General features: G+C 37.2%; 1 protein-coding gene across 3 annotated transcripts in view; it reads right to left on the minus strand.

Annotated features, from left to right (window-relative positions):
* The window catches only part of LOC140162942 (uncharacterized), a 179,397-nt gene that overhangs the window by 139,609 nt on the left and 14,330 nt on the right, over positions 1 to 25,458 (minus strand). For all 3 annotated transcript variants that reach the window (XM_072186259.1, XM_072186258.1, XM_072186256.1), the window contains exons 3-12: positions 15,579 to 15,629; positions 14,594 to 14,718; positions 8,482 to 8,526; positions 7,776 to 8,020; positions 6,817 to 6,879; positions 6,155 to 6,264; positions 5,306 to 5,376; positions 3,541 to 3,755; positions 3,024 to 3,107; positions 2,322 to 2,447 (exon numbers count right to left, since the gene is read on the minus strand). In XM_072186259.1, coding sequence (XP_072042360.1) covers positions 2,322 to 2,447; positions 3,024 to 3,107; positions 3,541 to 3,755; positions 5,306 to 5,376; positions 6,155 to 6,264; positions 6,817 to 6,879; positions 7,776 to 8,020; positions 8,482 to 8,526; positions 14,594 to 14,718; positions 15,579 to 15,629 — 1,135 coding nt within the window. The remainder of the gene's footprint in view (positions 1 to 2,321; positions 2,448 to 3,023; positions 3,108 to 3,540; positions 3,756 to 5,305; positions 5,377 to 6,154; positions 6,265 to 6,816; positions 6,880 to 7,775; positions 8,021 to 8,481; positions 8,527 to 14,593; positions 14,719 to 15,578; positions 15,630 to 25,458) is intronic.

Below are 25,458 nucleotides of genomic sequence, written 5' to 3' on the forward strand. Positions count from 1 at the left end.
ATAGGGATGATGACGATGTGCCTCGTCCCTTATAACTTTTAAAATATAGTTAGGCTCCAAAAGGTCAAACCATACAATTCTTAAATCCTCATGATAATAGGGTCAGTCCATGTCGAAACAGATTGAGTGTACACCCACCCTCTTGGATTTTGCTCTCCTTTGGCTCAGGGGTACCTTTCATGGATCCCTAGGTGAGGTCACAAGAAAAAATTCAAATTCCATTTCGTTTGCGACCTCGACCAAAATTGTGAATTTAAGGGGTCCAAATGACAAAGTGCTCTCTTTGAGGGGCACTTTCTTCTTAATTGAATCAGTTGTGATCCTCTTTTTGAATGTGGTCACTCACTGGCTGTGTCTGAAATACCTAATGCCAAAAAGATAGATTTGAATTTCGATTTGGGATTTCAGAGGGGTCAAAATCAACACCTCGTACTGTTCAATCAAATTATCTTGATTTTGAAGGACCCATGATAATGTCACAGTGCACTTATAGGTCCTAATTATGTTCAGAATGGATTAACCATATGCCAATGTCTATGAGCAATTCAAAAAATTTCTAGACCCTACAGAATTTTAGGCCACCCCTAAAGTGGTTCAGCCACAAATGGCACTTAAAAGTCGGCAAATTTTGACCCCTAATAACTTTAGGTGTACACCAGATATGAATTTCTAGTCTTTTGCATCTGAAAGAATGTAGTTTAATGTTACTAGGAACATAAGATTTGTTTTGTATTTTTTGTGTTTTAGTATTAAGTTCACGCTTTCAAAAATAGTCATTTTTGCCTAACATACCATGCATACAGGATGCCAATTTTAGTATGATATTTTTTATATTTTTGATCACTTTATAGCCATTTGTATTATTTATCCTGATATTTCAAGTTGCTCTTGAGTCAAGTAATAAGAAAAAATTACTTTCTAATCCTCTGTATGGATTTTTAAGGGGGTCAAAAATGCACTTCCTGGCAACGATGCACATGCAAAGTACAGGTTATGGGGGTCAAATTTTCAGAATGCTCCCAATTATGTCAAGTAATATATCAAATTACTCGTATGGTCATGAGGATTCCACAAATGTATAGTTTGTTATGTGTCAGACCTTTCAGGAGGGCGCTATGAAAAAATGTTCATAGGTCAACGACCTTTTGAAAGTATCAAAACACAAAAATACAAAACAAATCTTATGTTCCTAGTAACATTAGACTACATTCTTTCAGATGCAAAAGACTAGAAATTCATATCTGGTGTACACCTAAAGTTATTAGGTGTCAAAATTTGCCGATTTTAAGCGCCATTTGTGGCTGAACCACTTTAGGGGGCCTAAAATTCTGTAGGGGTCTAGAAATTTCTTTTTTGAATTGCTCATAGACATTGGCACATGGTTAATCCATTCTGAACATAATTAGGACCTATAAGTGCACTGTGGCATTATCATGGGTCCTTCAAAATCAAAGAGTATTTGATTGAACAGTATGAAGTGCTGATTTTGACCCCCTCTGAAATCCCAACGAAATTTCGAAATCAATCTTTTTTGGCATTAGGCATTTCAGACACAGCCAGTGAGTGACCACATTCAAAAGAGGGTCACAACTGATTTAATTAAGAAGAAAATGCCTCTCAAAGAGAGCGCTTTGTCATTTGGACACCTTAAATTCCCAATTTTGGTCAAGGTCGCCAAACTTAGATGGCCCGCCATTCGGAAGCGAAATTGAATTTGAATTTTTTCTTGTGACCTCACCTAGGGGTCCATGAAAGGTACCCCTGAGCCAAAGGAGAGCATAATCCAAGAGGGTGGGTGTACACTCAGTCTGTTTTGACATGGACTGACCCAATAGTAAGGCTTTCAATTGGTTTTTAACTAGATTTGGTTGAATTTTGACCCTTATTTGAACCGTATTGAATCCTTATGACAATTTGAATACTTGGGAATGGGTTTAAGGATGCATGCAGGATTGTGTTTGACAAACATAATTTTTCATCAGGTTCGCTGTCGCAAATAATAAAGAGGACAAGTAAAAAAATCCTGTTTGGGAATCGAACCTAGGACCTCAGGTTTACGAGACCTGGGGTCCATTTCACTAAACTTTTAACCCTTTGTAACTCAAGTAACTTTTCGTAAAGTTACGAATACCCAATACTAGACATAACTTTACGAAGAGCCCTGCAGTAAATCCATATTACTTATGAAGGGTATCATTGGTAAGTAAGCTAAGTGAAATGGAACTTACTAACGATTTGAAGCTTCGTAAAGTTTAGTGAAATGGACCCCAGACAGAGCCTTAACCACTTGGCCATCCAGTTAATTGTCAAGTGTTACTTACCTCCACACTGGTCATGTTCATCACTGCCGTCTCTACAATCCCGTTCACCATCACATTCTTGGAAATTATGGACGCATCCAATGCCATCGGCGCATGGAAACTCAAACGGTGCACACTGAGGTGGCTCTGCTGGCACAATGAAATATTAATAAATTATAAGCGATAATAATTCCAAGTAGGCCTGAAAAAATGTGGAAATCCTGAAAATGAATTCCATCAAAAGTTTGCAATTTGGAGGAAAATTTTGATAAAATTCTGTTTCCCCATTTAAGAAATACATATGGAATTAAAGGAAATGTTGCTATCTGAGAGTGACTTATTAGTTACACTCAAAAATAAGGATTTTGAGACCAGAGCTTCTGAGAGCGCTGTCCCCTGGACCCCACCCCACAGCCACTAGGGAGTTGCTCATGGACCCCATCAGAGGTCCTATAGCGACACCTTACACCCAACGTGTTAGTCAATCTCCTGCGCTCTCATGGATATAGTAGCACTTTTTTTAAGTGGCATTTTAAGGAATTTTGTTGACGACCCATGCTTTGAAATGATAGTTTAGACTTCCCAGTCTGAAGCACGGCTGTCAGAAAAGTCGGAATCCTACAAACATTTTGATCTGTTATTCAAAAATATTTTGACTTGGCGGTTTGAGGACACAGTCTGTCGGGTCAACGGAAACACATACATATTTCTATTCAGACTTACCTGTTGTAGGGCCTTTTGTGGTTGTGCGTTTCTGTGTTGTAGGTACCAGGCTCTCTGTTGTTGGGGTTTCAAGAGTAAGTTTAGCTGAAAGGGAAAAAATGCAAATTGTAATAGGTAAGGACTTTCTCTCTTTATTTTTATTTTTTTTTGGCTTCCACTGCAAATATGTGACCCATCGTAATAAGCATGGAAATTGCCATCAAAAATGGAAATTGAAGAAAAATCTAAAAGAAATGAAAAGTAAAAACCCAAGGTGTTAGGTAATCATAATTTTTTTACTACAAAAATGTGATCCATCAAAACACTACACAAGATTACAAAACCAAGTGACAACAGTAGGCCTACTTTTAGGCGACAAAAAAACCTGTTCGAAAAAAGGGCCTGACTACCCCATTTTATAAATATTGGCAAAAACATTTTTCCTGTAGAAATGAATACCCAAATTTCCAGAAAAAAGTGATTTCATGAACACCAGGTTTAATTCAAAGTCTGGAAAAATTCAATCCCTCACACTTACCTTCACTGACCTGCAGTGAATCATTAACATACTTAATGGAAATGAAATTCCCATCATACGCTGATGCTGTAATGATCTGAAAGACCAGATTCTGTATTGTGTTTTCAACATGTTCAAGGAGTTCTTCATCTGATAAATTCTCATTGTCTTCTGTTCTAGTGATGGGAGGAGGATCTTTGAATAGAACACGCAAGTCAGCTACTATACTACCGGACCTGCAATAACGAGAATGAGGTGTACAAATTTTAGTTCTAGTCCGGAGGAATTTCATAAATTGGGTTTTGTTTGGGCAATGCTAAATTGGCAAAACTGCACAAATGGTCAAGGAAACCTACATAATTATGTTTTCTATACTTCACTTGACCCAAATATATGATTTTTTATGGTGATGAGACACTCACACATGGAATTTTAGAGGAAAAAAAAAAAAAAGCTGCTATCATCATGAGACTAAGATCTAGAAACACCCCGTAATGCTGTTTTGGGGAATTTTGCTAGCAAAATCTTTTTGATGAAAGTCGATCTTTGAAAAGATGTAACTTTGCCACGGAAAGTGCTATGACAAAAAGGTTTTCAGTTTTGGCTTTCTTTACTCAAGGGCTTTAATTTGACATATAAAATGATGCAGTTTGATGGCAAATTTAAATTCACCTGGCATACCTAAATTAAGGTTTGCCTGGCATACCTACAATAAACTCTCGCGCGGATCGCGACAAAACAATATCAACAAAGACAAAGCAAGATCATAAACACAAATTCTGTGCACATCTGCTCCCAGGAATAGATTGAAGATCAGAAACTTGCAGCTGTTTTTGTGCTCAGCTCAGAATCCATTAAAGGGGCATTTCGTGATCCACAGCCTCATCCCCCCACTTTTCTCAAAAAAAGTTGAGATTTTTTATCACTGGAAACCTCTGGCTACATAATGTTTATGTACAAAATATTTCTTGCAGATTAATTCGTTTAGCAAAGATATCGTGAAATTTGAATTTCGTTCTGGTGCACCAGAAAGAAATTACAACGCATTGTCTATGGAGCAGTGTAATACACATAATCATGCATAACTCGCGAACGCAAAATCGGAATCAACTGAAATTTTGGGAATAGGTTTTTTTCGTGGATATCTAATGAAAAATGACATAAATAGAGGATGCTAGGATCACAAAATACTCCCTTAACATATGAATCGTGAATCATGTTAAAATATATCATGAGAATTTACGAGTTTTTAAGCTTACCGATTTGCATGATTCCATGAATGTATTAGTCTTATGCAAGCTATGTGAGCATATATATTACAATATCAAAGTATCTTCAAAATATGCATTAAGTAGGTTTGTGAGGATATGCTCTCTTGTCACATACACCACTCTGCACTCTAACTATGCGCTTCTCTTCAATCACTGTAATTTTTTAATCGTTCAAGTTTTCCTCACGGACAAATTTTGTTCAAGCCGCCATGATGAGAAAATACAGCTGATCGAGTTGCTACACACAGCGCGTCACCCGATAAATTCATCCAATTAGAAACTCGGAAAAGTTGGAAAACTTTTTGTCCAATCAAAAACAGTCAGTGGATTGGATTGTCATCCTTATTTTTATAGTGGGTTTTTTTTTTTTTTTTTTTTATAATAATTTGGGAGGAGGTGGGGTTTCCTTCAAATTCAACAATTGCAGATAATTGACTTTTTTTTTTTTTCTAAATAATTTAATAATAAGTAAAAGAAAAAGTAAAGAAAAAAAATAAAAGAACTTCACAACTTACTTGAAACCATCAATTTGTGTTTTATCATACACGTCTTTCGTCCTTGAATCTGTGCTAAATGTATCGGTCATCTAGTGCAGAAGAAAAAGTTATCATAATGAATCTCAAATTTTGATGTGCTCCTTTAATGCCTGCAACATTGTAATCTCAGCTAGCCTTGTTCAACGCCTTCTAAGTTTCCTCCCTCATGACCAGCACTTGAATCCTATCACTACTTTTGGGCTCGCCAAGTCTATGAGGGCCACAGACTGCGGCTTTTTATAATCATGCGTCAGTTGAACGATCGATCTCAGGTTGAGCCTGTGAGCCCTAGGGCGAGACGTAGACTAAGCCCTAGTTCGATTTTTCAGTATACGCACGGTCATTAATAGCCGTAAAATAGTTCAAGCAGGGAGGAAATCTTAGAAGGCCTTGAACAAGGCTAGATCTCAGCACGAAAAATTTACCATTGCCCTATTGCCAATTTCATGATTGATTGATTGATTGATTTCATGATTGATTGATTTCATGATTGATTGATTTCATGATTGATTGATTGATTGATTGATTAATTGGTTGATTGATTGATTGATTGATTGGTTAATCGAATCGATTTATAATTATCGATTGGTTACCAAATTTTCGACAAAGTAATTGATTAAATGATACCTACATAGTATCGACCCTACCCGTTATTGGTGCATGACACGAGTTAACAGGCAAAACACAAAAGACTCTTGACTATGTTGGCAGTGGCAAAAAAGGTTGCCGAATTTTGATTTCCAAACTGCTTCTTTTTTTAAAAATTATTATCACCCCATGAATTACTCCTGGCTGTACAGGATTAAACGGCCCAAACATATGACTTACCGTATTGATGATCTGATTTTCTAGTTCTATATATTCAGGTGATGTTGACATATTGTAATTATCTGTGTACTGCTGATCTAATTTTATTGTTGCTGGAACTTCAACCATGTCTGCAATGTTTAACAAAGAATAAAATGAGAGCAAATCTAAACAGAGATCCGTGAAACCACTGCACAAAACAGCAAAAAATATACACGTAGGTCTACACAAAATATGAGAAACACTTCTGGCTAAAACAATTTGCTTGTGCCTGATACCAGCGAGATCCAAACGCGTCTCCGCACGGAATGACCGTTTGACCAAACAAACAAACACACGCACAAACACCATCCACACAAATATAAACATACAAACAAATATTCACCTTTTTTACCAGATCTTGAGGGATTCAAAGCGCTGTAGACCTATAACCGTCTTAGGCGTCCTTACACAGATTGGATTATGAAAGGCAAATACACGTTATTTTCTTTGCTGATTTTTATCAATGTAGGTCGCCAACAATATTGGGCTATTCCATTTAAAATCCACACTACCCCTGTGGAAGATTTAGCTAAAGTCTTCCACATAGGGAGTATGAGTTTAGAATAGAATAGACAATTGGGTTCGTTCATAAATATTTGCATAATTAATATCGCTTCTTTGCTTCAGGAGTAACTTCTTACCTATTCCAGGCAGATCGAGCCTCGGTAACGTTGTTAATGCTATTGTTGTAGGTAGACGTGACACTGAAGAATAACGGGAAATAACAAAATATAAAATTGCAAATTGATTGCTTTTTACACAGGTGAATACGTTAAACATATATTAATGACATCGTGATTGATGAGCACGGCTAGAGTATAATAGAAAAATGAGTGTGATAGAACTCTTGAACTTGGGCAATGTTTACATCCTGTGGGAACAGATTTTGATAATGGAAGTTCTGGGGTTTTTCATGTTATTACACTATTATTTTTGCCGAAGCTGTGTATGCATGACAAGGGTTTCGCAGATCATTCTGATCATGTCTAACATAGTAGTTGTCATGCACTAGCTTACACTTTCGATTCTAGAACTGTTTTCCAAATTATTTTTATCAAGTGATAGACACAGCCATAATACATACATTAAGACCCAACTTTAAAATTCTGCACTTTTCTTGAATTAACGTTATTCGTCGTCGTAGTGAATACGTCATACCTTAATCATGGCTATAGCCATGCGCTTCAACGGAAAAAGTTGAAGTTTTGAAATATTTTCTCAAAATATCAAGAGCTATCTTCAGAACTACTGAACCAATACTAGGCTTGTTTGTACTCATTTTAATGCATTTTTCATGCTGATTCCAAATATGATCATGAAAATTTATATTTTTGAATTTTTTGAAGTTTTAAACAAAATTTGAAACATGTCGTCTGCAGTCGACACCCGCGTGAAGAGAATTAATTCGCAACTCATTGACTTTGTGTTGTGATCATTTTGATCGTGATTCCAAACACAGATTCACGCTGAATCAGTTGACCTGGCAACAATCACTTTTGACGTCAAACTACGATGTCGAATAGGGGCTGATTTGAAAAAGAAGTTGCGAAAAAAAGGTTTTGGATGATGGTTTTATACAAATGAAAAATGTTGGTCTTACCTGGTGCTACAGTTTGAGCATCTTTGAATCTATCCAACGATCCAAAATAAAACAAGGCGATAAATAGACCTATTGCAACGGCCAGAATTAATGCGATAAAACACATCAAAGATAAACAGACACATTTGACATTTGAATATTTGTCTTCTTCTTTATCCTTGAATTTCAGATGGTTTGCCTCGTGGAAAGCGTCATCTTCGTCTCCTTCAAATTTGCCAGCAAATCTTTGTGACTCTTCGTCGTCTCTGTAAAAAGTAAGTATAAAAACGTGTGAGAAGCTTAAAAGGATTAGATGTTCTAAATATAATACAGGGTGAATGTTTAGCTATTCAAAATTTTGCTGTTTAAAAAGACGTTGTTTAAAGTGTTGTTGTTTAAAGTTTTAAACAACATTGTTCAGTTTTTTGTTAAGTTTTAACAACTTGCAAGATTTTTAAACAACCGCTGTTTAAAGGGTACATGGCTCAAACTTGTTTAAAAGTAAAATTAAACAACTTGTTTGAAAATTTAAACAAATGTTACTTGAAAGTGTATGGATTTCAAATTGAATAAAGCAAATGCCTTTACATTAGCTCAGTACTTCGGTCCCCTTCTTCTTTTGTATTCATTTGTGTTTTTTACAGGGAAATTGAAACTAAAAAAACCGAAATAAGGATCACAGATTGAGCCATTTGATTATTATTTGAAATTGTTTTACTGTTCTTACATCTCGCCATTGTATCCAGAATATCTTTGGTCCTCCTTGTCACGTCTGTAATTAAAAACAAATAGGTTGACGTTAAAAGTCATACAATTATTATCAGTCAAAAATGTAGTTTATCAACACCTCATAATCAGAGGCACTATGGTGGATAGTTGCACCAGGTAGTTTATCAACACTTCATATCATCAGAGGTACTATGGTGGATAGGTACACCAGGTAGTTTATCAACACCTCATATCAGAGGTACATTGGTGGATAGGTACAACAGGTAGTTTATCAACACCTCATATCAGAGGTACTATGGTGGATAGCTACACCAGGTAGTTTATCAACACCTCATATCAGAGGTACTGTGGTGGATAGCTACACCAGGTAGTTTACCAACACCTTATATCAGAGGTACAATGGTGGATAGCTACACCAGGTAGTTTATCAACACCTTATATCAGAGGTACTATGGTGGATAGCTACACCAAGTAGTTTATCAACACCTTATATCAGAGGTACTATGGTGGATAGTTACACCAGGTAGTTTATCAACACCTCATATCAGAGGTACTATGGTGGATAGCTACACCAGGTAGTTTATCAACACTTCATATTGGAGGTACTACGGTGGATAGCTACACTAGGTAGTTTATCAACACCTTATATCAGAGGTACTATGGTGGATAGCTACACCAGGTAGTTTATCAACACATTATATCAGAGGTACTATGGTGGATAGTTACACCAGGTAGTTTATCAACACCTCATATCAGAGGTACTATGGTGGATAGTTACACCAGGTAGTTTATCAACACCTCATATCAGAGGTACTATGGTGGATAGCTACACCAGGTAGTTTATCAACACTTCATATTGGAGGTACTACGGTGGATAGCTACACTAGGTAGTTTATCAACACCTCATATCAGAGGTACTGTGGTGGATAGCTACACCAGGTAGTTTATCAACACCTCATATCAGCGGTACTATAGTGGATAGCTACACCAGGTAGTTTATCAACACCTCATATCAGCGGTACTATAGTGGATAGCTACACCAGGTAGTTTATCAACACCTCATATCAGAGGTACTATGGTGGATAGCTACACCAGGTAGTTTATCAACACCTCATATCAGCGGTACTATACTGGATAGCTACACCAGGTAGTTTATCAACACCTCATACCAGCGGTACTATAGTGGATAGCTACACCAGGTAGTTCATCTACACCTCATATCAGAGGTACACTGTGGTGGATAGCTACATCAGGTAGTTTATCAACACCTCATATCAGAGGTACTATAGTGGATAGCTACACCAGGTAGTTTATCAACACCTCATATCAGAGGTACTATGGTCGATAGCTACACCAGGTAGTTTATCAACACCTCATATCAGAGGTACTATGGTGGATAGCTAGACCAGGTAGTTTATCAACACCTCATATCAAAGGTACTATAGTGGATAGCTATAATACCAGGTAGTTTATCAACACCTCATATCAGAGGTACTATGGTGGATAGCTACACCAGGTAGTTTATCAACACCTCATATCAGAGGTACTATGGTGGATAGCTACACCAGGTAGTTTATCAACACCTCATATCAGCGGTACTATAGTGGATAGCTACACCAGGTAGTTTATCAACACCTCATATCAGAGGTACTATGGTGGATAGCTACACCAGGTAGTTTATCAACACCTCATATCAGAGGTACTATGGTGGATAGCTACACCAGGTAGTTTATCAACACCTCATATCAGAGGTACTATGGTGGATAGCTACACCAGGTAGTTTATCAACACCTCATATCAGAGGTACTATGGTGGATAGCTACACCAGGTAGTTTATCAACACCTCATATCAGAGGTACTATGGTGGATAGCTACATCAGGTAGTTTATCAACACTTCATATTAGAGGTACTATGGTGGATAGCTACACCAGGTAGTTTATCAACATCTCATATCAGAGGTGGATAGCTACACCAGGTAGTTCATCAACACCTCATATCAGAGGTACTGTGGTGGATAGCTATACCAGGTAGTTTAGCAAAATATCATGGGGGCCTTCCAAAAGCGGAACCAGGATTTCACATACCTGTGTGTCATCCCTAAAATACTCTATGCATAATCGAGTTTCTTCAACTTTGTAAAATTGTTGCTAGATGAAAATAGAGTAACGCTATATCTAATGAATTTTGTACAAATGAAAACTAAAACATGTGAAAAGGAAAGAAAATATCTATTAAAATGCTGTCGCTTTCGTCTCCATTAAAGGTTACTGTTTCGTTTTTATGGAAATCTCATATATATTAATTTTTGATTAATTTAGGAATTTTTGTTTGAAGTGCAAAAAATATCCAAAGTCCCTTTGTACCCCGAAGGTCATATTTGATTAAAATTACAATTCTGTTAGTTCATCCCTCCGCGTAATTCAAAGGTCACGGGTTCGATCCACAGTCCCCATTTTGTAATCAACTCATTTAGAGTATAGAGAAAATGGAAGTTCGACTAATTTTTAGGGAAATCAGGCTGTACGAATTTATGCATAGTATTTACTATTATGCATGGAGGAGAGGTATGGGCTGTTTTACAGGTCATATACTCTGGTCATTGTAGAAGAGAGACGAGGCTCGCCAATGAGGCATATTCCCTATACATACGGTATATAATGTGACATCTGATGAAGACCTCAGCATCGTTGGATTTAGGTGTTTTGCTGACTGGGAACCTTTGCCATGCCTAATGATCTAACAGCACGCATCTGATACTTTACGGAAAACAACTTTTATCTCTTTACTTTACGTGCCGACGTAACAACCTTGTCTTCTGTATAATATAAAAATGTGCATTTTGTAAAGCGCGTCTACATCAACAATGATCAAGAACGAATCGCGTCAAACCAACGCAAACATAAGGAACCCAGGAAGCTCAGAGCAAAACATAACAAAAATATGTTCAAAGAATAATATAGAGAACATTATAAAAAGTGATTTTCAATGGATGTAACTGCATGCTGTTTCAAATATTGTTTGAAAACATCCAAAGATAAAGATAACCTAACTGCATGCAGTTTCAAATATTGTTTGAAAACATTAAAAGATTAAGATAACCTATTGGATTGGTAATATGAAAAGTGCGATTACAGGCTGATTTGACAGACTTGGTGGTTACAAAATATCACCACATGTTTGAGTGCGCATCAATAAACCATAAAAGCAAGAACATATGGAATAATCAGTATCCATTAAAAGACAAAGGAATACATTGAATACATTGTCATAAGCAATGATATAGAAATTACTGACCGCGCAAATATAAAGGAAACATTATTGAATTATTAACACACACAGTAGTCCACAAAAGTATGCAGAAAGCATGACATTCGTTTCGATTGAACGTACTTTGAATGTTATATAAAACGGGCTATTTGTCTGAGTTGGAAAATTTTGCAAAATTGGAGTCCAATTGAAGCCATTTGGTGTATCATTATATACAATTTGGGGGGGATATACCAGGCGGCACGCGCCCTCCGCCCTCCCCGGGGGACTGGCGCCCCTTAGGCAGCCCCTCCCGATCCGCCGGTGACCCCCCAATGGAGGTCATTACCTTAATCGTCCACACAGGGAGTGTTAATTTGAAACGAGGTTACCTGAATGTCAGAATGTGTGACTACATTATTTGAATCTACACCCCTGTGTGTGAAATTAATGTCATGTCTTCCACAGGGGATTAAGGGTTTCAACTGGAATAACCCAATAAACCTTTTCCCCGGTATCCCATCATCAACTATTACGTAGTTCATTATGCACTAATATCAATGACTAATTCTCCTAATTAACCACATGTGTTGATTGGATAACATCTGGCATAAACCTATTAGAGGCGGATGTAAGGGCGGACAGTGGAGCATTGAGGATATATGGGTCATTTTGAACAGCATTTTACCACTTTACCAAATATCAGCAGATATGTCTTTTACAGGCTATCCTTGCTTGTTGTGACCACACAAAAAATAGCAAGGGGCCCTGTTAGCAATTGCTGACTTACTGACAATTTAAATCTGTCACTGTTGGTGGATATCTACACCAGGTAGTTTAACGTTTATCAACACCTCATATCAGAGGTAATAATTATGGTGGATAGCTACACCAGGTAGTTTATCAACACCTCATATCAGAGGTAATAATTATGGTGGATAGCTACACCAGGTAGTTTATCAACACCTCATATCAGAGGTACATTGGTGGATAGCTACACCAGGTAGTTTATCAACACCTCATATCAGAGGTGCCATGGTGGATAGCTACATCTGGTAGTTTATCAACACCTCATATCAGAAGTACTTTGGTAGATAGCTATACCAGGTAGTTCATCAACACCTCATATCAGAGGTACTATGGTGGATAGCTACACCAGATAGTTTATCAACACCTCGTATCAGAGGTGCCATGGTGGATAGCAATACCAGGTAGTTTATCAACACCTTATATCAGAGGTACTATGGTGGATAGCTACATCAGGTAGTTTATCAACACCTCATATTAGAGGTACTATGGTGGATAGCTACACCAGGTAGTTTATCAGCACCTCACGTCAGAGGTACTATGGTGGATAGCTACACTAGGTAGTTTATCAATACCTCATATCAGAGGTACTGTGGTGGATAGCTACACCGGGTAGTTTAACAACACCTTATTAGCTACACCAGGTAGTTTATCAACACCTCATATCAGAGGTATACTGTGGTGGATAGCTACACCAGGTAGTTTAACAACACCTTATATCAGAGGTACTGTGGTGAATAGCTACACCAGATAGTTTATCAACACCTCATCAGAGGTGCCATGGTGGATAGCTACACCAGGTAGTTTATCAACACCTCATATCAGAGGTACGGCTATGCATGGTGGATAACTACACCAGGTAGTTTATCAACACCTTATATCAGAGGTACTATGCATAGTGGATAGCTACACCAGGTAGTTTATCAATACCTCATATCAGAGGTACATTGGTGGATAGCTGCACCAGGTAGTTTATCAACACCTCATATCAGAGGTGCCATGGTGGATAGCTACATCTGGTAGTTTATCAACACCTCATATCAGAAGTACTTTGGTAGATAGCTATACCAGGTAGTTCATCAACACCTCATATCAGAGGTACTATGGTGGATAGCTACACCAGATAGTTTATCAACACCTCGTATCAGAGGTGCCATGGTGGATAGCAATACCAGGTAGTTTATCAACACCTTATATCAGAGGTACTATGGTGGATAGCTACATCAGGTAGTTTATCAACACCTCATATTAGAGGTACTATGGTGGATAGCTACACCAGGTAGTTTATCAGCACCTCACGTCAGAGGTACTATGGTGGATAGCTACACTAGGTAGTTTATCAATACCTCATATCAGAGGTACTGTGGTGGATAGCTACACCAGGTAGTTTATCAACACCTCATATCAGAGGTACTATGGTGGATAGCTACACCAGGTATATAGTTTATCAACATCTCATATCAGAGATAGGCCTACTATGGTGGATAGCTATACACCAGGTAGTTTATCAACCCCTCATATCAGATACGTTTGTGAAGGTTGTCATTCATCCAGGTATAATCAAATATAAAATTAAACTTGTTAAACAAGAACATTCCAAAGAAGTTTGGCTCTAAATCTATGACCTCTGGCAACACCATTTCGCCACTGGTCAGTGACCAATTGCCGACAGACCAACAGACGGCCTGAAGATGCACCTAGGATAAGGTGTGAAACCGTTGCCTCTCAAAACCGTGAGTCCAGTTGAATAGTTTTAACAAGTTTAATTTTATACCCTCATATCAGAGGTACTACGTAGTTTATCAAGATTTTAGGGGCGTGTGACCCTCCCCTCGTCGAAGTCAAAATATTACAAGTTACATCGACAATGAAGTTGAGGACCATACACTCCATGTGGAAGACATAGCCTTAATCTCAGACACAGGGATTGTAGATTTAGGTAACCCCATTGAAATTCACACTCCTGTTGTGGAAGATTATTTTTAGATTAATGTCATGTCTTCCATAGGAGGTGTATGGACGTCAACCGGAATATCCCATTCTTATTTCAACATACCTCATTGCATCCGGTGGTGTGTCGTATAGGCGCTCTCCATTTTCATCGCGAGGAACATTTCGATCTATCGTGCTATTCCTCATAGTTGACATGGTTCCATCGTTCTCATAATCTGTCGGTTCACTCTGTCAAATTTAAGGTGACAAATAATTAGAAGTAATGGGGCTTCATTATCGTTTATTTTCTCGCATATATTATTTGTGTCTCGCATTGTCTTACGACCCGATATATGATAAAGCATATATGCCGTCTTATTCTTCATTATTTTAAAGCAAGTTCTGCAAAAGCTGATTGCTTTCCAATAGCCCTAATCCCTTATTCTTAATCCGGTCAGAATTATTAACAGCACTAAAACTAAACTCTATCCAATCTTAGAACATTAACAGATTACGACAGTATGCTTACTCAATATTTAGTTTTCGCATGTTGACCATGGGGTCAGGGTTCGCAGGTTTTTGACGCAGGTGGAAAAAAGCACGGTTTTAACCGCGGTTTTAACCACTTGGCAAAAACAGTTTTTGCCACCAAAATGGCAAAAATTAAAAAAGTGATTTATAGTTCAAGTTTTTCATCTCAACACAAATTATTAAGTTACAAAAATCATTTCCTGAGTGTAACAAGGCCAGATTTTGTAATTATAAGTAACATATTAAGAAATTAAAGGCATGCATGTTCATTGCTCAAGTGCTTTTAACCGAAATGTGGCATACAATGTATATCAGATTCAAAACTGTTTCATTTTAAGGACTTGATGAGAAATTATGTTGAATGATTCATTAATAAAAGTTGTGTGTTGCTGTTTATGAGCTGTGTTATTTTTTAATAATTGGGTGACTATATGTGAGGTTTTGCCAGGTTTTGCCATTTTTTGCCATTTTTGCCGGTTTAAACCAGGCAAAAACTGGCAAAAACAGGTTTGCCGACAAAACCCGAACCCTGCATGGGGTTGACCAAAATAGGAATCATGTTATTGCAAAATACTCACAAGGTTTTCCATGGCTATGTCATCTGTATATTGTGAAGGCTGTAAATACCCCTGAAAAGTCATATAGAAAGACAGGAAATGATCTTAACAACCCTGAAATAATTAATATACACCACCACGATTATGTTTTTCACTGGTATAAATTGTCCTGAGATTTCCCTATGTATCATTATTTTTGTTTCGTTTTCGGATACATATTTTCAGAGCATTTCTTCATTTCTTTAGAGCAAGAAAGTCGGGTATTATAGTTAAAGTATATTCCAGAAAATAGATACACATCCCCTATAGAGGAGTCCGGACTTTTTGTCCAATTGTGACTGTTGGAAATACAGACTTCTAAAGTGTCCAAAGGCAAAAACATCCGACAGAAAAATAGTTCAAAATCAGAAATCCTCAATTGTTAGAGCTCATTTTGGACATTTTTGTGTTGTTCCCTTCATTTAATTGGATTTTCAAGCTTTTTCAAGTGACATTGGCAACTGGAATTCCAGTCGTTTTCAGAAAGGAGACTTGAAATCTGGACATTTATTTGATTGCAAATTTACTCCTCTATAGGGGGTGTGTAGGCCTACTTATTGTCCGGAATAGCCCAACAAAGAATTGCAATTTTTATGATCTGTTGGTAGTATTATATCAAGGAGTATAACAGGAGATGGAGGAGGAAAATAAAACGTTTAGGACATCAATTTTTGTTGGACCTCAAGTATTTTTTGTGGGGGCCTTTGGGGGCATGTAAAACAGGGGGCGGCAAAGAATGGGTTGTGGAAGAAGAAGGAGAGGCAAAAAGAATTATTCAAGAAAAAAGGGCGGAAAATGGCGCAGTGAGCGTGTGAGAGGCCAAGATTCCAGTGGACAAAACTCCAATCATATCATGTTTTATTGCAATGAAAATTTACCCCAGAAAATAAAGCCCAATTAAACTCCAGCGGAAATAAAGATTTATAAAAAAAACCCGTATAGGTGTGATAATATGTGGCAATTTAGGAGTTGCCTGTGAACTTGTTTACCATGTTTACATAAGAAAGAGTTGACTTGAAACTTATTAATTTTCCTTAAATATACCTGTTTACACTGTTAAAAAAACAGGTTGGGTAAAACATTTTACCCAGCATTTAGGTAAATTGAACCCAACATTGGGTTATATTAATTCATTTACCCAATGTTAGGATCGATCACATTTTGTTTAATTTCAGTAATTTACCCAATAATCCAATGTTAAATAACACTCATGGAGGTTGGTCATATGGTGAACAACGGTTGAATAATAATATAATAATAATAATTTATAGGGAGCACGGTGGCCGAGCGGAACGGGCTACGACTCATAATCGGAAGGTTGCGGGTTCGAGCCCCGGCGACGCCATCGTGTTGTTCCCTTGAGTAAGGCACTTTATCTCAATTACTTCTCTCCACCCAGGTGTGAAATGGGGAGCTGTTATGAATACTGTCCATTGAGCGTCGTCCAAAGGTATGAGCATGCCTTGGGCATTGTATGGCAGTTGACATATTCTAACGACGGCGGAATAAATGTAAAGCGCTTTGGTACATGTAACATGTTCACACGTGAAAGGCGCTGTATAAATACCAACATTTAAATAAAATGACACTTTACCCAAAATTGGGTAAATTACTGAAAATTATCCAAATGTTGGGTATAATTTTCCCGATGTTATGTTGGGTAAAATGTTTTACCCAACGGATTTTGTACCCAATTTTCTCACAGTGTATATGGTACATTCCCACGTGGGAGTGTTGATGCTTCGCTGCGCTTGACCTAGCATAAAAACAAATATTTTTTGTGCAAGTAGACGTTTAACGTTTGTGCCTGTACCGAGTTGTAGAAAGCCTTTGATAATGAAAATTTATTGTATCATTGCCCACGGTCCATTGAGTTCCAATCTGCATTTACAGTCGTTGCATGAGCGACTGACTTTTGACCAATGAAGAATGGCGTTTTTCTCAACGAAACAAGCATCGCTTTATCTGATTGGTAAAAACCTATCGCTCATTGTTTAGCGACTGAGTTTGAAATAGTATTTAGAATTGTTGTTACTTGTTGAACTTTCAGAGCTGCTTTTTGTTTTTCATGAACAAGTCAGACATCAGCAACAAGTATTTTAAGTTTTATAGACCAAAATGTGATCGATTCGGTCTGACAAATTTGCTTTGACAAACCCAGCCTAAACACCCACATTATGTGATGTCACCTATATATTTAGGCCTTCTTTAATCATGATTATTATGCAAATTCCATCAATCAATCATGTTCACACGCAACTTTATTTTTCAAGCTATAAATAATTTGGTAAAATGACGCCTTAGAATTTATATTTTACAAATTAATAGGCCTATCTTTAATTTGAGAATGCATATATCAATTAGTCCGTCGAGAAGGTCCATTCACGCCGTCAGTCCTAGTCCTTCTCGACGGACTACATGTAATACGATTTCATTATCAGGTATTTAGACCCATTGTCAAAATTATATTACATAATATCTTTGGCAAATATTTTCCCGCAAAAAAAGTTTGCCAGCACTTGAATAACGTTATTTAGAATGTTTTGTGACAGGTTTTCAAAAATGTTCATTAAATCATGACATTAAACGTTTTCTGTAAAACATTTTGCGTTTGTTGGGAAGTCCCAGGCAATACCAATTCCTAATGCGTCTGGTTCTATCTACGGTGCTTATACATAACCTAAAAATAGTCAAATATATTTTACTTAAGAATGGACAGATATGCATGATAGGAACTCGTTCTATAGTTTGAATCCCGGGGGGGGGGTTCTTCCTGGTTGAAGGTATACGGGGATGTGCCACGGTTTTGGGGTACCTTTTCAGCGATTTTGGTATATCGATGGGTGGGTTTTCAGTGGATACCAATGCGCCCAATTGGGTGCATTTGGGCAAAAATGCCATTAAAGCGCCCAATTATGGTAAATTTGGGTGCTTTTTGGGTGCTTTTTCTTGAAAATTGGTATACTGATGGGTAGCAAAAACAGCAAAAAGTAGGTATAGAGAAAGTCAGCATCCGAAAGTCTGCGTGGCACACCCCCGTACAAAATTTTTCGAAGAACCACCCCCGGGGTTTGAATAAGGTTGAACTTGAGCTAGTCACAGAGAAATAGGCTTCATTAGCTTTGTTTCACGCATGATTTCAAGCGTGTTGCACCACAGCCTCAATGAACTGGTGAAAAAATAACATTGTATTCATAAAAGGAAGATTCTTTTATTTTCTCTTTTTCATGATATGGAAAGAGTGGGCTAAATAGTGACTTCATTATTTGGCCGTTATTGTGAAACGTGAGAAAATATGTTTATGTGAAAGAGTGGAAGGGTGAGAGGTCACAGGGAGGGAGGATCTCCCATAAAAAGAGATTTTGTCCCTGATAAGGCCAAAAAAAAATTGTTTGTTTGTCCTCCACAGCTTTGAAAGAGGACGTGCGGGCGGGCGGATTTTTTTTTTTTTAATTTTTTTTTTTTCGGATTTGGCGTATTTCTGGACCTTGCTAGAGCTAAATGCTACAATCATTCATGGTGACTTAAAAACAACAACATTTTGTTTCTTTAATATGCAGTTAAAGTTATAATTTGTGTTCATGTCATAGTCTTTTAATGATTTGGTGGACTTTTTTTAAATTTTCAACCATGAAAGAGGTCCAGAGATACTCCAAATCTGGAAAAAAATTGAATTTTACTTATTTTTATAAAAATAAAAAAAAATTTAAAAAAATAAAAATATTGGTCAGGCCTTCATCTGTTTGTGCAGTGAGATTTAAATTCCGTGCAGTGAGAATTAAAAATCCGTGCTTAAAATATTTCGATGTAATTCGACAAACTCAAAAGGGATGCTTTAAATATAGCACCTACCGTATGGTCAGGTAAAGTTTCCAAATTTTCGCGCTGCGCGCACTTAAGGGGGTACTACACCCCTCGATAATTTTGTGTCTATTTTTGCATTTTTCTCAAAAACTAATAACGCAGTGGTAACAAAAGTTATGTATATTATTGGGGCATGGAATCCAATTACTACACTGGAATTTCAGTGACCCAAGACAAGCAGTTCGTTATTTATGATAAGAAATAAGGTACCGCTAGGATGTCTTATTTCCTATCATATATACTGAACCGCTTGTCTTGAGTCACAGAAATTTCAGTTTAGTAATTGGATTCATTCCACCAATAATATACATAACTTTTGTTACCAGCGTGTTATTATTTTTTGAGAAAAATGCAAAAATAGTCACAAATTTACCACAGGGGTGTAGTACCCCCTTAACACTTCATCACCCCTTTCCTTGTGTTTCTTGAAAACTCCCATTTTCAAAGGGCCTTATGCATATTATACTGGAGTACCGCTACTTAGTATCATCAACTCCCCCACGCTTTGCTCACAATCTAAACAAGGTCTGGCAGCTTTCCATTTGCTAACGTGCGTGCTATATGGGGTGGGGTGCGGCCATTTTATCCTACCTGAAATCTACGCCCATGCAAAAAAAGGAGAGTGAGATTAACCTAATTTTTAGCTCATTTTAGCATTAAAATGCTAATTTTTTTCGCGCTTCGCGCAGGTCAGCGGACCGGCTTCGTAATTTTTATCCCTTTGAAAATTTATTTTTTCATCTCGAACTTCTTCAAAAATCAGAGATTATAGTTTCATCCTTTCTAAATTATATAAATCATCAATATGAGTGCTGTGGAAGCTCTACGGTCCGATGCCTTGAAAAGGCCTAAATGTACAAACTAGTGAGCTTGGGGCTCTACACCCTGGGCCCCCGCCAGGGGCTTTGACACACGACTCCACCAGGGGATCTAAGGACCCATCCCAACCCGTTTGAGCTCGCAACATTGATAACCTGCCAATAAAAAATAGTCCTATAATCCCTACAAGTGAGCAAAGTGTTGGACTGCAGAAATTTCCCCCTAAAATCATTTTGTTGGGCCTTCGGCCAAGTTGCTTTTTTTAATTCAATGTTAGGGTGAATTTTTTGTGAAAGTGAAAGAGTATTTTGTACTCATTTCATGGGTGTTCTTTCTGTTTTCAAAAAATAAAAAAATAAGAGCAAACAAGAGTATTTTGCAGGTTTGTATGTAGATAATGCTTAACGTTGCTTTATAACTCAAGAGTGTCAAGTGTCCAATCTGGTAACTAATACGGTCAAAAATGAGTCGCTTAAATGAGTGATGTTGTAAAAATCTCCAAAACTCGAAGGAGGAAACTTTCCTATAACCAGAGGCGTAGCCAGGTTTTATTTTTGGAGGCTGATTTTTAAAAATGGGACCTTTTTGGACCTTTTCCCAAATTTTGGACTTTTTTTTACCAAGAAAGTATAAAGAACCTGAATTTTTTCGCTCGCTACGCTCGCAAATGGGTAAATTTGGATTTTGTTTGACAGAAAAAGCATAAAAAACATGTTTTTTTGGCTCGCTACGCTCGCAAATTGGACCTTTTTGGCCTTTGGTGAATTTTTTTCGGGGGGTATCCCTGCCTACACTCCTGCCTCCAACACCCCTCCCCGCAAGCTTGTTGCCGCTGGTTGATCACCAAGACTTTACATCGCTAACGTGCAGTGACTATTTTCATCTAAAATAGCCCCTGGACATCATGTGCAGTTAACTTTCAACATGTAGGTCTTTCTTGGGCAAAATTGTGCGAAAAATAGGGTTTTCGGAGGCAAATGCTAAAATATGGGTGGGGGCATTTCCACGGGCAGATAATAGAAAACAATGAGGGCCCTTCGAGGAGAGATCATGGACAGGAATTAAGAAACGTAATGCGTCAATTATGATGTGGTATATCGAAAGCAGACACTTTTGGGCAGGATCGTAAATGGAGAAATAGCAAAAAAACTTCCCGGTAATTTTTTTCACAATTTGGGTTAGTTACAAATTTGTGATGTTATTAAGGAAAGGGGTATGAACGTTTGGGCAGTATTTATTGTGGGACATTAGAGCACATCAGACATATCGAATCGCATTCTAAATACGAAGAATGTCCTTCTGATATCAAATAATTTTGATTTTTTGAAATTCGCAATGTAATACACATTCTATGGCAAATCATTAAAAATTGATATTTTTGATATTTAACAGTACTCGAAGTAAACTTTATAAATCTGATGATTTACACTTGAAGTGTATGTAGATGGGATGAAAAGCCGACGATCAATTGAAAATTTTGACCTTTCGTATTGAAGATATGGATTTTTTTTCCCAAAACACAAAAAAAAATCTTCAATATGAAAGGTCAAAATTTTCAATCGATCGTCGGCTTTTCCTCCCAGCTACATACACTTTAAGAATATCATTAGATTTATCAAATTTACTTCGAGGACTGTTATATCAAAAATTTGAAAATATCAAATTTTTATAATTTGTCATAAAATTTGTATTATATCGTGATTTTCAAAAATGAAAATTATTTGATATTAGAAAGATATTATTCGTATTCAGAATGCAATTCGATACGTCTGTGGTGCTCCCATGTCGCATAAAAAATACTGTCGAAACGCTCTAAACGCTCATTTCAGATCCCTTAATGTTTAAAATATTTTCTGATAGTTTCAGACTGGAATATAACTGGTATCTTGTATTTTTGAGACATTTTTTAAGGTAATTCCTACTCTCTCGATATCTCAATTTCCAATTTTATAATACCATAACTTACGAACTCAATATCTTCGTTACAGGAATGTCCGATTTCATTGGGGAAAACGACGTTGTGGAGTAAAATATCGCTATATTTAAGATATGTAAAAAACCTCAAAATTGATAACCTGCCCAAAAGTGTCTGTTTTTGATATACATCATTTTCTTACATATACTTTTGTTACTTTGATAAGCATCATGTATCACATCAAAAACCAAATTTCAGAACTTTGACAATACTTGATGGCATGTAACCTTTTAAACGATTTTTTCAAAGGACTATTCCACTTGAAATCCATATACCGTTTTGGAAGACATGACCTTAATCTTGCACCAGAGAGTGTGATTATTCAAATGCGATTACCTAAATCAAATAAATACTCAATTTCTAATCTGCACACCCTGTGTGGGAGATTAAGGTCAGGTTTTAATTTCAGAGGTGTATGGATTTCAACTGGAATAGCCCAGAAGGAGGTCTGTCAAAATGTTCCGGATTTTGTGAAAACGGGTCACATATTATTTTACGCGAAATGGTTATCTAAACAAAAATACACCAAGTTTGTTTGCCTTTATGAAAATGATAGGCAAATAAAACACAAAGAAAAGTGTAAATATTAATTCATAGGGTGTTTATCAGCAGGAGTTCACGGCAATTGGGATAATAGTCCTTTGAAAAATGAATAATATTTTATTCTCTCACGCGATGTTTCTTTTGTGATACGTGCACCCAAAGCAGGTGATATAGTGCCCCATTCTGAATCGGCTCCCAAGTTTGTCTTTAAAAAATATTTGAAAGTATTTTGCTACAACCGTTGTTTAAAAAATTAAAAACAGCCCGACCGACCGACCCTATACTTGAAAGGTTCGTCCGCCAGTATAAATGGTAAAACAGAGTGATTTTTTCGTCGCCTCATGCTGGTTTTTTCTTCAAAGAGTCTAATGCCGGAAATGTGCAGGGGTAGGTGTGTGTGTTTTTTTCTATTTTTGTGGGTTGTTTGGCGGACATTTTGGTGAGGACCAAAAATGTTTGTCATTTTGTTTAAAAACCACTAAATTCTAGACATTGAAAGTGCAAAACATTATCCAATGCCCGCAACATCCAACCACGGGGCACAATATTTATATGACTCATTGCAATTTGCAGACATGAACTAGTACTTTTTGACGACAAATCTAAGAATTTGGGGTGGCTTACTCCGTCCCCTCCCATCGTTCTGGCGACAGCACTAAGTGGCAAAAAACTTCGAAGTCGCAAAAATTCCATGCACTTTGGAATATAATCATGTTGGCAGCTCCCTGAGAAAGATTCAATCTGAATCTTCCACAGACATGACAGAAAGAGGCTGTGTTTCAAATAGAGTTGGTTATTGTGATCATTCCATTTGAAATTTATATTCCCTTTTGTGGAAGATATTTCCAAAAATCGTCCACAATGGTACTGTGGAATATCCAAGTGCAAAAGGCATCGTACCAAAGGAGATCAGTGCAGTGAGATCGTATCAGTAAAAATCGATCCTACAAAGGGTTGTGTCAGATTCCATCATAGATATGCCCTAGCTTAATGGACTATTCCAGTTACTCGCATTATTGCCTCAAAAAGAAGTGAGCAAATTGAGATAATAATGCAGAAGAAAAAAAAAATCATGAAAAACATTTTTCTGCCTGCGTGTATTGATGCAAAAACATTGGACGAGGTTATGTTTGCAAGGTTCGAAGGCTTTTGACAATTTCGCGACTGGGTAAAAAGTTAGACATCGTTGCACAAAATAATCACGTTCAAGCTTTTTCTACAAAAATTTGAGACAATCTCATTGTCTATATAAAGCAACCATTTTTGTTTGGTTTGAAATGATTTAATATGCCTACCCATCCGTGTGACAGTTCATTGCCCATTATAACAAAGTACCCGTATCTTTTCCATCGACTTTGGGCGCTATAAGATCACTCTATTCTAGACTGCAAGAATTGGACAATGAACTTCAACTTTAATACAGCGACGTTATGGAATTTTGTTAAGATATTCACACAAATAATAATCATTGTGACAGGTGGTACTATAGCAAGAATAACTTTCAATTTCACAGAGTTTGAGCCGTCCAATTTCTAACAGACCCTGTATGTAATACTGGACAATCGCATTGAAAACAAGTTGGCCTAGTCAGGTAGGTATTGACGGTAGTAAATAGCCGTAAAGTTTACGGGAATGTGCCGTAAAACAAAATAAAATAAAAAGCGCAGTGATTTATAGTGCGCTATACGCACAGGCACAACGCCTAGACGTTGATCCACAAGCCTCAGCACACTTTACAGTGTTATTATAACGATAATATTTTACAGTGTAACCCTAACCTTATAACTCTAACCCTATATAATCCTAACGTAAAATGCCCTAAACCCTCAATATCTACTGCTGATAGCGCACTACTTCATCACCTATCTACTGCTGATAGCACACTACTTCATCACCTATCTACTGCTGATAGCGCACTACTTCATCAACTATCTACTGCAGATAGCGCACTACTTCATCAACTATCTACTGTTGATAGCGCACTACTTCATCAACTATCTACTGCTGATAGCACATTACTTCATCAACTATCTACTGCTGATAGCACATTACTTCATCAACTATCTACTGCTGATAGCTCACTACTTCATCAACTATCTACTGCTGATAGCGCACTACTTCATCAACTATCTACTGCTGATAGCGCACTACTTCATCACCTATCTACTGCTGATAGCACACTACTTCATCTACTATCTACTGCTGATAGCACATTACTTCATCAACTATCTACTGCTGCTAGCTTACTACTTCATCTACTGCCGATAGTTCAGTATTTAATCAGCCATCTACTGCTGATAGCACACTACTTCATCACCTATCTACTGCTGATAGCTTACTACTTCATCAACTATCTATACTATTATACCGGTAGCACACTACTTCATCTACTGCTGATAACTCGCCGCGCCATGCTTGTTAATTATTAGGAGAAGTTGTGTCTTTATACTTCGGAATTGTATACTAATTTCTAAAGGACACTTGAAAATTATACCATATCTTCAAAAACATGATATATAAAATCCATTTTATATGGTGTCATTTTAAGCTGAAGCTTATAATAGCCCCTATTTGCTAACCATTACAGCTATGATATCAAAATCCCCAAAGGATTTGACATGTTTGGGTTTTATGGGAACAGGTGATTTTAAGTTTCTTGAA

This window comes from Amphiura filiformis, chromosome 10 (assembly GCF_039555335.1).
Source record: "Amphiura filiformis chromosome 10, Afil_fr2py, whole genome shotgun sequence".
NCBI classification, from domain to species: Eukaryota; Metazoa; Echinodermata; class Ophiuroidea; order Amphilepidida; family Amphiuridae; genus Amphiura; species Amphiura filiformis.